The sequence below is a fragment of the Talaromyces stipitatus genome, genomic scaffold (genome assembly GCF_000003125.1).
Source record: "Talaromyces stipitatus ATCC 10500 scf_1105507295527 genomic scaffold, whole genome shotgun sequence".
In the NCBI taxonomy this organism is placed as follows: Eukaryota; Fungi; Ascomycota; class Eurotiomycetes; order Eurotiales; family Trichocomaceae; genus Talaromyces; species Talaromyces stipitatus.
Genome location: NW_002990114.1, coordinates 1941790 through 1954263, shown reverse-complemented (window position 1 = coordinate 1954263; position 12474 = coordinate 1941790). Strand labels below are relative to the sequence as shown.

The window sequence follows — 12474 nt, the reverse complement described above, 5'->3', positions numbered from 1 at the left end:
TCTACCTGAATCACAGCTCAACTTCAAAAAAGCGAAAACGTCTTTCGTGGGGTCCCACAAGGACAGCGACAAAATCCCTCAGTGGCTGAGATCACAAGGTGGTGAATATTCTCGAGAAATCGATGAGTCCGTAACTCATCTCATAGCGACGGAGTCGGCCATAGAGGATGACGAAAAGGTATGAGCTACGTTTCTATTCTTTATACATTGAACCCAAATGTTGACAGATTTAAACGGCACACAGTTCAGAGAGCTAGAGACCTCAATATCAACATCGTGGCTTATGACTGGTTCGAGGACTCCTTGATGTCCAAAGCGTACCGGCCCAAACGCGAGGGACCTTACTTACAGAATCTCATTTGGGAGAGCGCAATGACAAATACAAAGTGACCAAAAGGGGTGACAGCAACAAGCGGACAAAGCGTAGAGGTATCGATATAGGTATGGGAAAGATCTTCTCTTACCGCATGTACAAGCTCGCTAATGTGATGCTTTGCTTAGAGAAAGTCCTTGGAGAGTTTCAGAATGAAGCACGAGCTGTTGTCTCGGATATAGAGAAATGTAAGTCTCCTTCCATTGTTCTATCAGTATCCTTCGGACTCGTCGCTAACTGTTCATTACTTAGTGGGATATCACCTCTATATCGACAAGAACACTGGAGTGAGCTACTCCGCTACTCTAATCGACATACGCTTGTCAAACATCGTTCCCGCAAAGAAAAATTCATCGTTGGTGTTAGTGTGCCAGACCTTTTCGTTACTCGGGCCTCAGAATTCGCATGAGGTCCGAGCACCAATATAAAATCCATTCGTTCAACGAATTCAGGTGTACGAAATGAACAAAGAACCACACACGTATACTACGTATGTGAAATACACTCGTGTCGGGGTAGCAAGCAAAGACATGCTCGCTCCGAAAGGGAGCAGTCTAGATTCCACTTTATTTGCGTTTAAGAGATTCTTTCATGTAAAAACCGGGGTGGAGTGGAAAGATGGCTTTGGCAATTCGAAGCTGAGTTCTGGTACGAAACTCGATAAAGAGGGAAAGATTCATCTTGAACCTCCGGAATGAGGTTGGTGGCGTTATGAACAGCCCTGTAGCTTGATGGGTGCTTTAAGCAATGACTTTGAAATATCGATTGAGCAGGGGCTTGGAGGAGACAATCTATCTGAAGGGACGGATGAAGGTGATATTGAACACTGATGCCCGCTGCTGATTTGAGGCGTTCTTTTCCAATCGGGGCCTGAGGGGTCTGAATTGAAAGTTTGCTGATCGATGGAAAGCTGAAATTTACAAATTCATCAAATCAAGTTAGCCATATTCAAAGGAACTTAGCATGGAATTTCAAATCTCATTTCTTCTCATTTTGTCAAATGAATTCCACAATCACTATGTTATAACAAAATATCACTACCAAGAACCATACCAAACCATCAAAGGGACACTCCGTAATACGCCGTAATCACACACTGTGATATATGCAAAGTAGAACGCAATTGCCTATAGGTAATCCTTCTTCCGGCTCGTTCTCGTATATTGAGTAAGAGCCCACTCGACATCACCACCAGCATTTTTCTCTAACGTACCGCCTCGAATCTCGAAGAGCCGCATGGTCATACGAGGCCCCACCTCGGCCAATTCAACATCCTGATATCCTGTCTTAACAAAGACGTGATGCCGAACCTCAATGGCATCTTCTCTATTCCGGAATGTAACAACTCGGTTTCCGAGTTTTCCGCCGCCTTCTCGGGGAGGGAAAAGATGCTTAAGAATCTGAACAACTCGCTTTCCGAGTTTTGTGGTGAATCCTTCAAAGATCAAGTGCGGGTAACTCTCGGAAACAGTTCCTCTAGATGAATCGGGAATATCGGCTCGCAGCATAACGTTGTGCAATGAGAAGCTAGCAGTTGGTCCATGAGGAAGATGTGATATCGTGATTGCGGTAGGTGTGCCACGGTGTTCGTGCAAGAGGACCATATCTGTAAGTGCGGCGGCGTTCGCACTCGATACCAAATCAGGTAAGACAAGATTACCTCTGTTCAACCGAATAGAGGTCGGCAGCAATAACCGAATTTCTTTCGCGAAAGTGCTGAGTCGTGCTGACGGAGATCGAGATGTGGTGACCAGCGGACGAGGATCTACCAAACCAGATGTGAGGGCATATTCATCATCAACGTCCATGAACTCGTCATCTTTGCCTTGACCCTTGGAGGAACCGGAAGGCAGAGATTCGTCGTATTTGAAGTCTTCGCGGAGCTGGGAGTCATTAACGATGGAGGGATCGAGTGGTTTTCCAGATGCCAAGGCGGCTTTGAGCTTTGCACGCTTCTCGGCGATCGATGCATCTCGCAGTAAGAGCGCTAAGAGGATATTTAGTATTATGATGTTCAGGGTTAGGTCATGTCATACGGACCTTTTCGGTAAAGGTAATCCCTTCTCTCTCGTGCTTGTCGGCGCTGAATCAAACATTAGTCGATAATTCATTGAGAAGGAAGTCTCAATAACAGGCGAAAAGTTTGACTTACAATCATGGCTGTGGCTTTTGTAGACTGACTTGCTAATGAATAGGACAGGAGATCCAAAAGCTATATTTTTTTTTATTCTGCCAGTAAAGAATTGCGGTTATGGTCGGTCTCACCTCCCTGGAGGGGAAGCGGAGGAAATCGCGGCCTCTGATTCGTGGCTGCCGCATTACTCATGTATCACCGCCTTTGCGGAGGAGCTTTTCTTTGGCCGCCACACAATTTGGGTACTTCTGCTCCTGCTCCATCACCAATTCATTATTCCCTCGCTTCCGACATTCCAGTCATGTCGGCTTGAGTTTCTCGATAAACTCTGTCCTGCCGACTCAAAAACTGTTACTATCCAAGGACTCCTCTTAGCTCACCACAGAAAGACGTTGTACGACCCCGCGTGCTCGCCGCACCTCATACACGAATTCAGAGCCCTTATTTCCAAAGTCCGACGAATCAGTCAGCTCGTTATACAAACTCCTGGCCTGGCACTTTCATCTTAAGTCTACGGCCGACCTATCCTGAATGCTGTCAACCTGCTATTCAAGTTTTCATCTATACAACTCGTCTTCCGTCTCATAAACCAGAAGTGAATGCGTCCCCGCATGATCTTTCAACAATGGACGCGTTCACGAACATAGGAAACCATATGGTTTCCGACTCCGCCTCGACGATTAACGCAGATGATGGTTATTCTACGGTCGACCCTGACGAAAGCCTCCTAAGCCTGGCTGGTGGCGCCCGACGCAGGAGACACGATGACGAAGACGACGGTTCCGATGCTTTCGATGACGATGAACTGGAGAGTCTTGCAAGCGTTCCTGTTGGTGGTCGGCCACAGAAACAGAAATATGAAGAAGAAAAGGAACTTCCACCCCATGCATGCGCGTGAGTAAAGCATCCCAAATGAATTCAAATACGATACTAAGAATATGTAGGTATTGCGGTATACATAACCCAAGCAGTGTGGTGAAATGTCTTACTTGCAGTAAGTGGTTTTGCAGTGCGCGTGGAAATACTTCCTCCTCGCATATCGTGAACCATCTTGTCCGTGCGCGACACAAGGAAGTCCAGCTACACCCAAGCTCTTCTCTGGGTGATACGATTCTTGAGTGCTACAACTGTGGAACGAAGAATGCTTTTCTTCTTGGTTTTATCCCTGCCAAATCCGACACCGTCGTTGTTCTTCTCTGTCGCCAACCATGCGCCGCCATGCCATCGTCGAAGGACATGAACTGGGATACATCGCGGTGGCAGCCCCTTATCGAGGACCGGTCTTTTTTGCCTTGGCTTGTAGCAACGCCTTCCGATCAAGAACAACTCCGCGCTCGTCATCTGAGTCCACAAATGATCGCAAAGCTGGAGGAGATGTGGAAGGACAATTCATCCGCTACTATTGCCGATCTAGAAAAAGCCAATAGTGTTGACGACGAGCCTGCTCCGGTTCTACTGCGATATGACGATGCATACCAATATCAGAATGTTTTCGGTCCTTTAGTCAAGATAGAAGCGGATTATGATCGCAAGTTGAAGGAATCCCAGTCCCAGGATGGGTTGGTAGTTCGATGGGATCTCGGTTTGAACAACAAACACCTCGCTAGTTTCGTTCTTCCCAAACTGGAACTAGGTGATGTGAAACTCGCGGTTGGTGATGAAATGCGCTTGAAGTATACCGGAGAATTACGTCCTAAGTGGGAAGGGGTTGGTTATGTTATTAAGATACCCAACAATCAGTCCGACGAAGTTACGATTGAATTGCGCGCTAAGGGCGATCATAAGTCTGTTCCTACGGAATGCACCCACAATTTCACTGCAGACTATGTCTGGAAGGCAACCTCATTTGACCGTATGCAATACGCTATGAAGACTTTTGCGGTTGATGAAATGAGTGTTTCTGGATACCTATTCCATCGACTTCTAGGTCACGAAGTCGCCGCAGCGCCTATGAAGACTCAGATGCCAAAGAAGTTCAGCGTTCCCGGTCTTCCTGAGTTGAATGGTAGTCAGATCAACGCAGTCAAGAGTGTTTTGCAGAAACCGCTTAGTTTGATCCAAGGCCCTCCAGGAACCGGAAAGACGGTGACATCAGCTACGATTATCTATCATCTTGCCAAAATCAATGGAGGTCAAGTCCTTGTCTGCGCTCCTTCTAACGTTGCTGTCGATCAGCTTTGTGAGAGAATTCATCGTACTGGGCTGAAGACTGTCCGCGTTACTGCCAAGTCCCGTGAAGATGTGGAATCACCTGTTCGATTTTTGTCGTTACATGAACAGGTCCGAATGAATGATAGCAACATTGAGCTCAACAAACTCAATCAGTTGAAGTCAGAGTTGGGTGAATTGTCCAGCCAAGACGAAAAGAAATTCAAACAACTTACCCGCGCTGCTGAGCGAGAGATCCTCACAAATGCCGACGTTATATGCTGTACATGTGTTGGGGCTGGAGATCCACGACTTGCCAAATTCAAGTTCCGCACAGTACTCATTGATGAATCTACTCAGTCTGCTGAGCCCGAGTGTATGATCCCTCTTGTGTTGGGCTGCAAGCAGGTTGTACTAGTTGGTGACCACCAACAATTGGGACCCGTCATCATGAACAAGAAAGCTGCCAAAGCTGGTCTCAATCAGTCACTCTTTGAACGTCTTGTTATTCTTGGGTGCTCCCCGATCCGGTTGAATGTTCAATATCGTATGCACCCTTGCTTGTCAGAGTTCCCATCCAACATGTTCTACGAAGGTTCTTTGCAAAACGGCGTCTCGATGGCGCAACGCCTCCGCCGTGACGTCGACTTTCCTTGGCCGGTAGCAGAGAACCCCATGATGTTCTGGTCCAATCTTGGCAATGAGGAAATATCTGCATCTGGAACTTCTTACCTCAACCGAACCGAGGCTGCTAATGTGGAGAAGATTGTGACTCGATTTTTCAAAGCCGGAGTTCAGCCTTCAGACATTGGTATCATCACTCCCTATGAGGGCCAACGCAGCTACGTTGTTTCTTCTATGCAAGCGACTGGTACCTTCAAGAAAGAGCATTATAAGGAGATTGAGGTTGCGTCAGTCGATGCGTTCCAAGGCCGAGAGAAGGACTTCATTGTTCTCTCCTGCGTACGTTCTAACGACCATCAAGGTATTGGTTTTTTGAGCGACCCTCGTCGTCTCAATGTCGCCCTTACGCGTGCCAAGTACGGAGTGGTTATTCTGGGCAACCCAAAGGTCTTGTCCAAGCATCCTCTTTGGAACTATCTTCTTCTCCACTTCAAGGAGCGCAAGTGCTTGGTTGAGGGGCCATTGTCCAACCTCCAAGAATCTCTTGTGCAATTCAGTCGCCCTAAGCAGGCGTACCGAGGGCCTCAGAGGTTTCACATGGCCTACAACCATGCATCCAGTATGGCAAGCGGTATGTCCAACGGTAGAAACGGAGGTCGTCCTGAATATCATGACACGGGCTCTGTAGTTGGCTATATCCCGGACGATGTATCCTCTGTACACTCCTCAGCCGTCGGGGGTGTTGGTATTCCGTCCGGCTATCCTCCTATGTTCCAAAATTTTGCAGAAGCATGGCCGTCGCTTCAAGGAGGTCGTCGCGCCAATGGTGCTCGCAACAAGGGTGCTCCTAGTGTTGCTGGTGAGTCGGTTGCTGCTACGGAATCTGATGTGACGAGCAGCGTGATTGACGGTAAAGGGGGCCAAGGTGGAGTCAGTCTTACTGGTCTCAGTATCAACGACATGACAAAACAACCTAGCTTGAGTCAATCGGATAGACTCAAACGTTACGTCGAGTCAGGGGGCCGTGATGGCTACAAATCAGGAATCAACGATAGTGGCAGCATTTTCGGAGGTAGCTCGGCTAGCATTCGCGTACCTCGTGGGCCTGGACACACTCAGGACGATGATGACGCTCGCAGTGTCTCAACGGCATTTGCTAGTCAGATTGGTGGTAATTACGACTGAATGCATTGGCCATGGTAGCAGTAATGCATTCATCACTTCTCGAATTTCGCGTATGCCATCCAAGGTCTTCGGTTGGGCACCACAGGTCGTCTAAGACTATAGACTATGTCTTATCACCGATTGAACACAAAGCGTATAATTGATATTTCGTATCAAACCTACGTCTTGTCGCTGTGGCAGCCAGGCTCTGAAGATCTCAATCTGCGTTTGCGAAATCTGGTTGAACTTCCCCTTGGGAGATTTGTGTTCCCATCATGTCGACATGGCATCTGTTGAAGTAGTCGTTGAGATCAATATATGCTGGACGAGATTGTATAGTGGTCGGTCTTCTCGGCGTGTTATTCGCTTCGTTTTTGCGCTGGTTGCGATCACCTATCAATCCGCGCAGTTGAGGAGCAAGAGAAGGAAGGTGGTTTTTGTCCAGAGAGGTGAAGATTCGTGGATGATTGAGTTTGATGTTTTCAGACAGAGGAGTACTATTGCCATTCGTTTGAGTACAGGTGTAGAAACATGATATGGGGGATAGCTCTTATCAATTACATTTCCGACACCCGTCAGTGCCAGAATTGGTTGTTAGTGTCTCAATATAGCCAGTATCAAGGATGTTTCTATACAAGTTCTACTTTTCTTAGAGTCCTGCAGTTACGGTATGACTTAGTAGAACTTAACTCGTTTATGATGTTCAACTGTATTCAACAGTGGTAGACCACAGCAGAGCGCTTGACATCCTTGGACTGAGGCTGGACTAAAACAAGACTTACGGCTAGGGCTAGGGCTTGCACGGATGACCCATGATCTCAACATCGTCCGTTCATCACATAACTATTATGTTCTTCGATTTACGATAGCTATACATTTATTGGAATCAGGAGATGACGGTAATATACAGTACGGCAGATTCGAAGACTGCGCTATGGACACTTCGAGTTTGCACTTTGCAGGCAGGTTCCTGACCCCGATACATCCGGATGTTCAAAGATATTTCTACAACCCCGTTGGTACTCGGTTTACTTCATGTGCCGGTTTGATATGTAACTCAGACTAGTTGAGTCCTATCGAAGCAGCGGTGGGTTGATTCGTTTTGTAAACAACCTCATTCGATGGACAACCTAGGTATCACGGAGAAGACAACAAGCAGTCATAAAGAACAAAGGATTCTTTCTTCATACTTAACAAACTTGGAATACAAAAGCGACAAAGCTATTCATTCTCATGCATCTAGACCGCTAGTCAGTTCCCTTGTTCTCGGTTAATAGTAGTACGATTCATTTATGTATCATGTTAGCCCCTTTCCGAGACATCTTGATACAATTACATGCATCACCTCCAAAGCTAAACTATTACATATGTCCGTTCATTTTCCACAAATCTGGAATAATGTGCGGAGTATGAGCAAATTTTCTTTTACGTATCTCCATAGTAAATTAACACTTACCCGAACTCGTCCATCTTTATCTGCAAGGAATCAAAGTGTATCAAAATGAGTACCAAGGAACAAGCAAGGGCTTGGCTCTGACACACAATCTATGTCGCGCGATCACTGACCGAGAAAGCCAAGTTGGCTACAAATGGGATATAGACATTGAGATGGAGCTCTATTCATTGTCTCATTTTTCGTTTGAATAGAGACTTTTGTCCGATGTCCGATGTCGAACTGCCGGAGATAGAGGGGTATCAGATCTGGAGATTTGGTGGATCGTCTCACTGATAGGGTTCGTTATGCAACCCCTCCTCCAATGTAGGCATCTCTCGTTGTTCCTACCTATGTAAATACTGGGTACATACGTACATATTAGATGCATATGTATGTGTATCGACTCTGCTGCAAGTAAGGCCAACTTTTTGATTGCGTATTTTCTTTTCATGAGGAAGAGACATTGGTCTAGATTTACGCGACGCGCTTTTGAAGGCTGTTTTTATACCCTGACGTTGTACATTTGAATATCTGGGTAGTACGAAGTTCCTCAATATTCGGCTTGGTGAAAGGTTGACAATCTCCTCTCTTGGGTATACCTACAAGAGAAGCCGCTCATGATCAATGCTTTGCAATATCAAAATTCCGGATACATCTCTCAACATGCCGGCCGAGTACATATACCGTTCGCATCGGTCAGGATCCGACAAAAGTCATAGGCCAGCACTACGATCTCGCACGCAGACTTTTGTTGATTTGTCAAGCAGATTTTCTGCTCTGCCAGTGACATCTTCCTCATTCTCTTCTTCGACGATATATACGCACGAGGATGCAGGTCGAATTACCACCGCGTACGCCATCACGGTTACTGCTATCAACAATGGGAAAGACAACCTTCCTCGGAGAAGAGGGGGGAAAAGTGTTACGTACGTTGCAAACACAGATAACACTCCAACAGCTGCTGTTCGAGTTGTCACTATCAAGAAACCATGTCTCGTCGACAAACCTTTACCGTTGACCCCTCTTGAGACACAAATCCATGCTGTAGAGCGTCCTCGAATATGGAGTCAGTATGCCGGAGCCAGTGAGAAGAATGTCAAGCCGACTTCCCGACCTCCTCGTGTTAGTAAAACGCTGTTCAGCAGTGTTATTGAGCAGGCCGGTGAACTTGAACTTGTCGACATAAATGGAAACAAATTTCCGTTTCGGAAGCTATACTCTTCCTCATCTGGCTCTATGGAAAAAGGACGCCACGAAAAGGTCCTGACTATTTTTATTCGTCCGTCATTTTGTTGCAGGGTAAGTCCACTCTTTGCCAACTTCATCCAGAAACGATGGGTCTAACAGACAAACCAAAGCAACAACTACGTCGAAATTTTATCAAAGATTTCCTATCATCCCTGAGAAGCATTGATGAGCTCCCATGTGCTACCAAATTGGTCGTTATTTGGTGTGGAAGTCATATTCGACTGAGAAGGCTGATTCAGTCAACCCGATTCTCGTTTCCAATATATGCGGATTCTAGTGGTCTCGTATATCAACATCTCGAAAGGACATACGCAGTAGATGGCGGAGAACCTAATCTTTTAGGGTCACATCACACTCCAGGTTCAGCCGTGGCAGCGTTAAACAGCTTAGTTCAGTCGACCAGACTGATGAAAGGAGTGAATCATTTGAAGCATAGGGCAGCAAACCCTGAAATCGGAACAGCCTTTCTCTTCGAGTCTTTTGGGACTGTCAAAATGAGCTGGTCTCATCGAATCGCAAGTTCATCTGCTCATTCAGAGGTAGATGTCATACGACGAGTGCTGGGACTCAATAGTTACGGGGGCGAGAAGGAGGCAAGGTACATAGTATCCCCAAGAGATTCCAGACGGAGTAGTCGAGAAGAGGCGTTCGGAAGCGAAAACTCAAGTCAGCAGAAAAGGTTGCGTTCCACATGTGGACTCCCGGCAGGTAGATATGTCCATCGCCGAGCGGTATCTTGTACAGAAGGGTTTCAGACATGGCGACCGCGAATTTCTTGTCTTGCATGTTGAACTAGTTCCAAGTTGATCCGAAATGGGTGTTATGATAATGATGTGAGAATAGAACAGTATAGAGTTCAGTCAGTTACGCGGCCATGTTCGTGGACTGCAAGTCCCGGAGACACGTTTCAAATAAAACCAATCAATCCGGATAGCAGATAAAAACCTTTGGGGCCTAGAGGCGCTGCATATTCGCGTGAGTCAGTGAAGTTATACGCGCAAGCTGGATTATGGAAGGCCACGTAACCAGTGGGTGCTGATGTGTGAATATGTGTTATTAGCGCACAAAAAGCTATCGGAACAACATTGGTCCAGTTGAAGTTACGCGCTTGTATTCGGTTCCTCCATGTTAGATACTCAATTTGTTGATCAAGGTCCATCAGCGGCGAGAGGTATGCAAATCATCGGACATCCATATCAAATCGATGATCGTCGCAATAGTCGAGCGACTGTGCACCTTTAATTTTTAGCTTTGCACCGATTATTATTTGGTCAGAAATGGCATATATAAAATAGTCGAAAATTCTTGAGCAGTTGTCATTGTTGTGTGAGTCAAGAAGGAAAAGAGATGACGCGGCATCGGAAACAAAAGCCTTTGAAAGCCACGCAAGTCGAGAAAATCCCCCTGAACTTCCCTCCTCCACTCACTCCACCGTTCTAATCCCTTTCCAATGCTTATTTCTGCGCCATGCTGATGGTCAATTGTTATGGTCTATCCCTATCCGATCAACGCATCACATCTTGTCACTGATAAGTCGGTGGATCTTTCTCCACAGCATCGGCGTGCGTCATCTCAGATTCTTAGGGAGGACATCGCGATTCTAGACGTTAACTCAGTCATGAAGAAGCCAGTGACTTTTCAGGATGTGGACCTTCGTAGACTCAGTTACTAAGAATATGGAGAGTGCTGAGATCAACGACCGGTGGGGGAATGACTGAGAGATTCGTATAATACTGACCAAGTCTCTTCAAATTTGCAGTGTTTCAATCTGGGACACAGCTCCTTGTCGTTCGTTTTATATCGCGTTTCATCGATCTTTTGCAAACTGCAGAGCTTTGTCACTCATTACCACACGCTAAAATGCCATCTTATATGAGGCCGATCATAGCAGCTTTGGCTGCTGTACCGTATACTGCTGCACAGACCTTTACCAAATGCAATCCTCTAAACAGTATGTTTTCTTGTCAGCATGACATCCATGAAAATCTGTTGCACGTACTAACGAGGGATAGCAACATGTCCTCCGGACCCTGGTCTGGCAAACTATACATTTCATACTGACTTCACGACCGGCGACTCAGCTTTTGATTATTGGAATACGACTTCAGGCTCTGTAAATAGTACACAGCAAGGCGCTGCATTTGTTATCAATAAACAAGGAGATTCTCCCACTATACAGACAGATTTCTATTTCTTCTTTGGTCATGTCGATGTTAGGATGAAAGTCGCTAGTGGCACGGGTATTATCAGCAGCATAGTATTCTTGTCTGATGACCTTGACGAGATTGACTGGGTACGTCACTATCCCTTGTTGACAGATACGAAGCCTCAAAGCTGAAAATTCAACGTATAGGAGGGAATTGGGACTTATAACTATGAGATCGAAACCAACTACTTTGGCAAGGACAACACCACGAGCTACGCGCGCGCTACATATCCCAACGTCACCACTCCATGTGACGAGTTCCATATATACAGCATTGACTGGACTCACGAACAAATCCAATGGTTCGTTGACGGAGATCTCAAACGCACACTTGCATATGAAGATGCACTCAATGGCCAGAACTTCCCACAAACACCCATGGTGTTGAGACTCGGTATCTGGGCTGGCGGTGACCCCAGTGCAGGCGAGGGAACAGTTGAATGGGCAGGCGGCGAGACGGATTTTAGCGATGCTCCTTTTACGATGTATGTTGAATCGGTCAATATCACAAATTACTATCCTGCTGAGTCCTACACCTACGGTGACACCACCGGCGCTTATGCTAGCATTGTCAAGTCAAATTCAAGCAGTACTAGCAACTCCAGCGAGACAGCGTCGACGAAAAAGAATGGGACTACCACACTCGATACCAACAGTGCTAGTTATACTGGCTCAAACACGTCATCAAGTGCCGCCTCAGCAAATTCCTCGGTTGCTACTTCAACTGCCGGCTCTGTGGTTGCAGGACTGACGATGAGCCCTGTAGCTGTCATGTCGGCTGCTGTTTTGTACTTATTCATGTAACGCTGTTGTGATCCTTGCAATGCGACTATCATACAGCTAGAAATTATGTCTCAGACGAGTCCATTCAATATTTTAGTCTATATTACCCACTGATAAGCTGTATCCATGACATTCATAGTAATCAAATATTGGAACTAATCTTCTATCACGATCGTCATTCCCATCATTGCCACTGGTACCAAGGCATAAGGTAGCAATGCATACAAACGAGTCTAGAGTTAGAACGTCTATTGTACCTTTTTCCAAATGCGATGCCCGCTGATGCTTTAGGGGTGGCAAATTTTTATACTATGTACCTTACTTATAAGTCTAGTGAAAATGATGTCAAACTCAATTGC

The 12474-nt window shown here is 46.2% G+C and overlaps 4 protein-coding genes across 4 annotated transcripts; 3 read left to right on the top strand and 1 right to left on the bottom strand.

Annotated features, from left to right (window-relative positions):
* Positions 1–180: 180 nt before the first annotated feature.
* On the top strand, positions 181–1071 carry TSTA_087700 (BRCT domain protein; the record flags this gene model as incomplete). Its single annotated transcript, XM_002478452.1, has 4 exons — positions 181–386; positions 428–561; positions 626–783; positions 826–1071. 4 exons carry the CDS (start codon positions 181–183, stop codon positions 1069–1071), a joined length of 744 nt encoding a protein of 247 aa, XP_002478497.1.
* A 429-nt stretch (positions 1072–1500) lies between these two features.
* Positions 1501–2531, bottom strand: TSTA_087690 (U3 small nucleolar ribonucleoprotein IMP4, putative; the record flags this gene model as incomplete). The annotated part of the gene is made up of 3 exons (XM_002478451.1): positions 1501–2360; positions 2414–2456; positions 2526–2531. The coding sequence occupies 3 exons, from the start codon at positions 2529–2531 to the stop codon at positions 1501–1503; spliced, it is 909 nt and encodes a 302-aa protein (XP_002478496.1).
* Positions 2532–3132: 601 nt separating this feature from the next.
* On the top strand, positions 3133–6464 carry TSTA_087680 (nonsense transcript regulator, putative; the record flags this gene model as incomplete). Its single annotated transcript, XM_002478450.1, has 2 exons — positions 3133–3401; positions 3452–6464. The coding sequence occupies 2 exons, from the start codon at positions 3133–3135 to the stop codon at positions 6462–6464; spliced, it is 3282 nt and encodes a 1093-aa protein (XP_002478495.1).
* Positions 6465–10986: 4522 nt separating this feature from the next.
* Positions 10987–12136, top strand: TSTA_087670 (uncharacterized protein; the record flags this gene model as incomplete). Its single annotated transcript, XM_002478449.1, has 3 exons — positions 10987–11077; positions 11139–11419; positions 11480–12136. 3 exons carry the CDS (start codon positions 10987–10989, stop codon positions 12134–12136), a joined length of 1029 nt encoding a protein of 342 aa, XP_002478494.1.
* Positions 12137–12474: the final 338 nt, after the last annotated feature.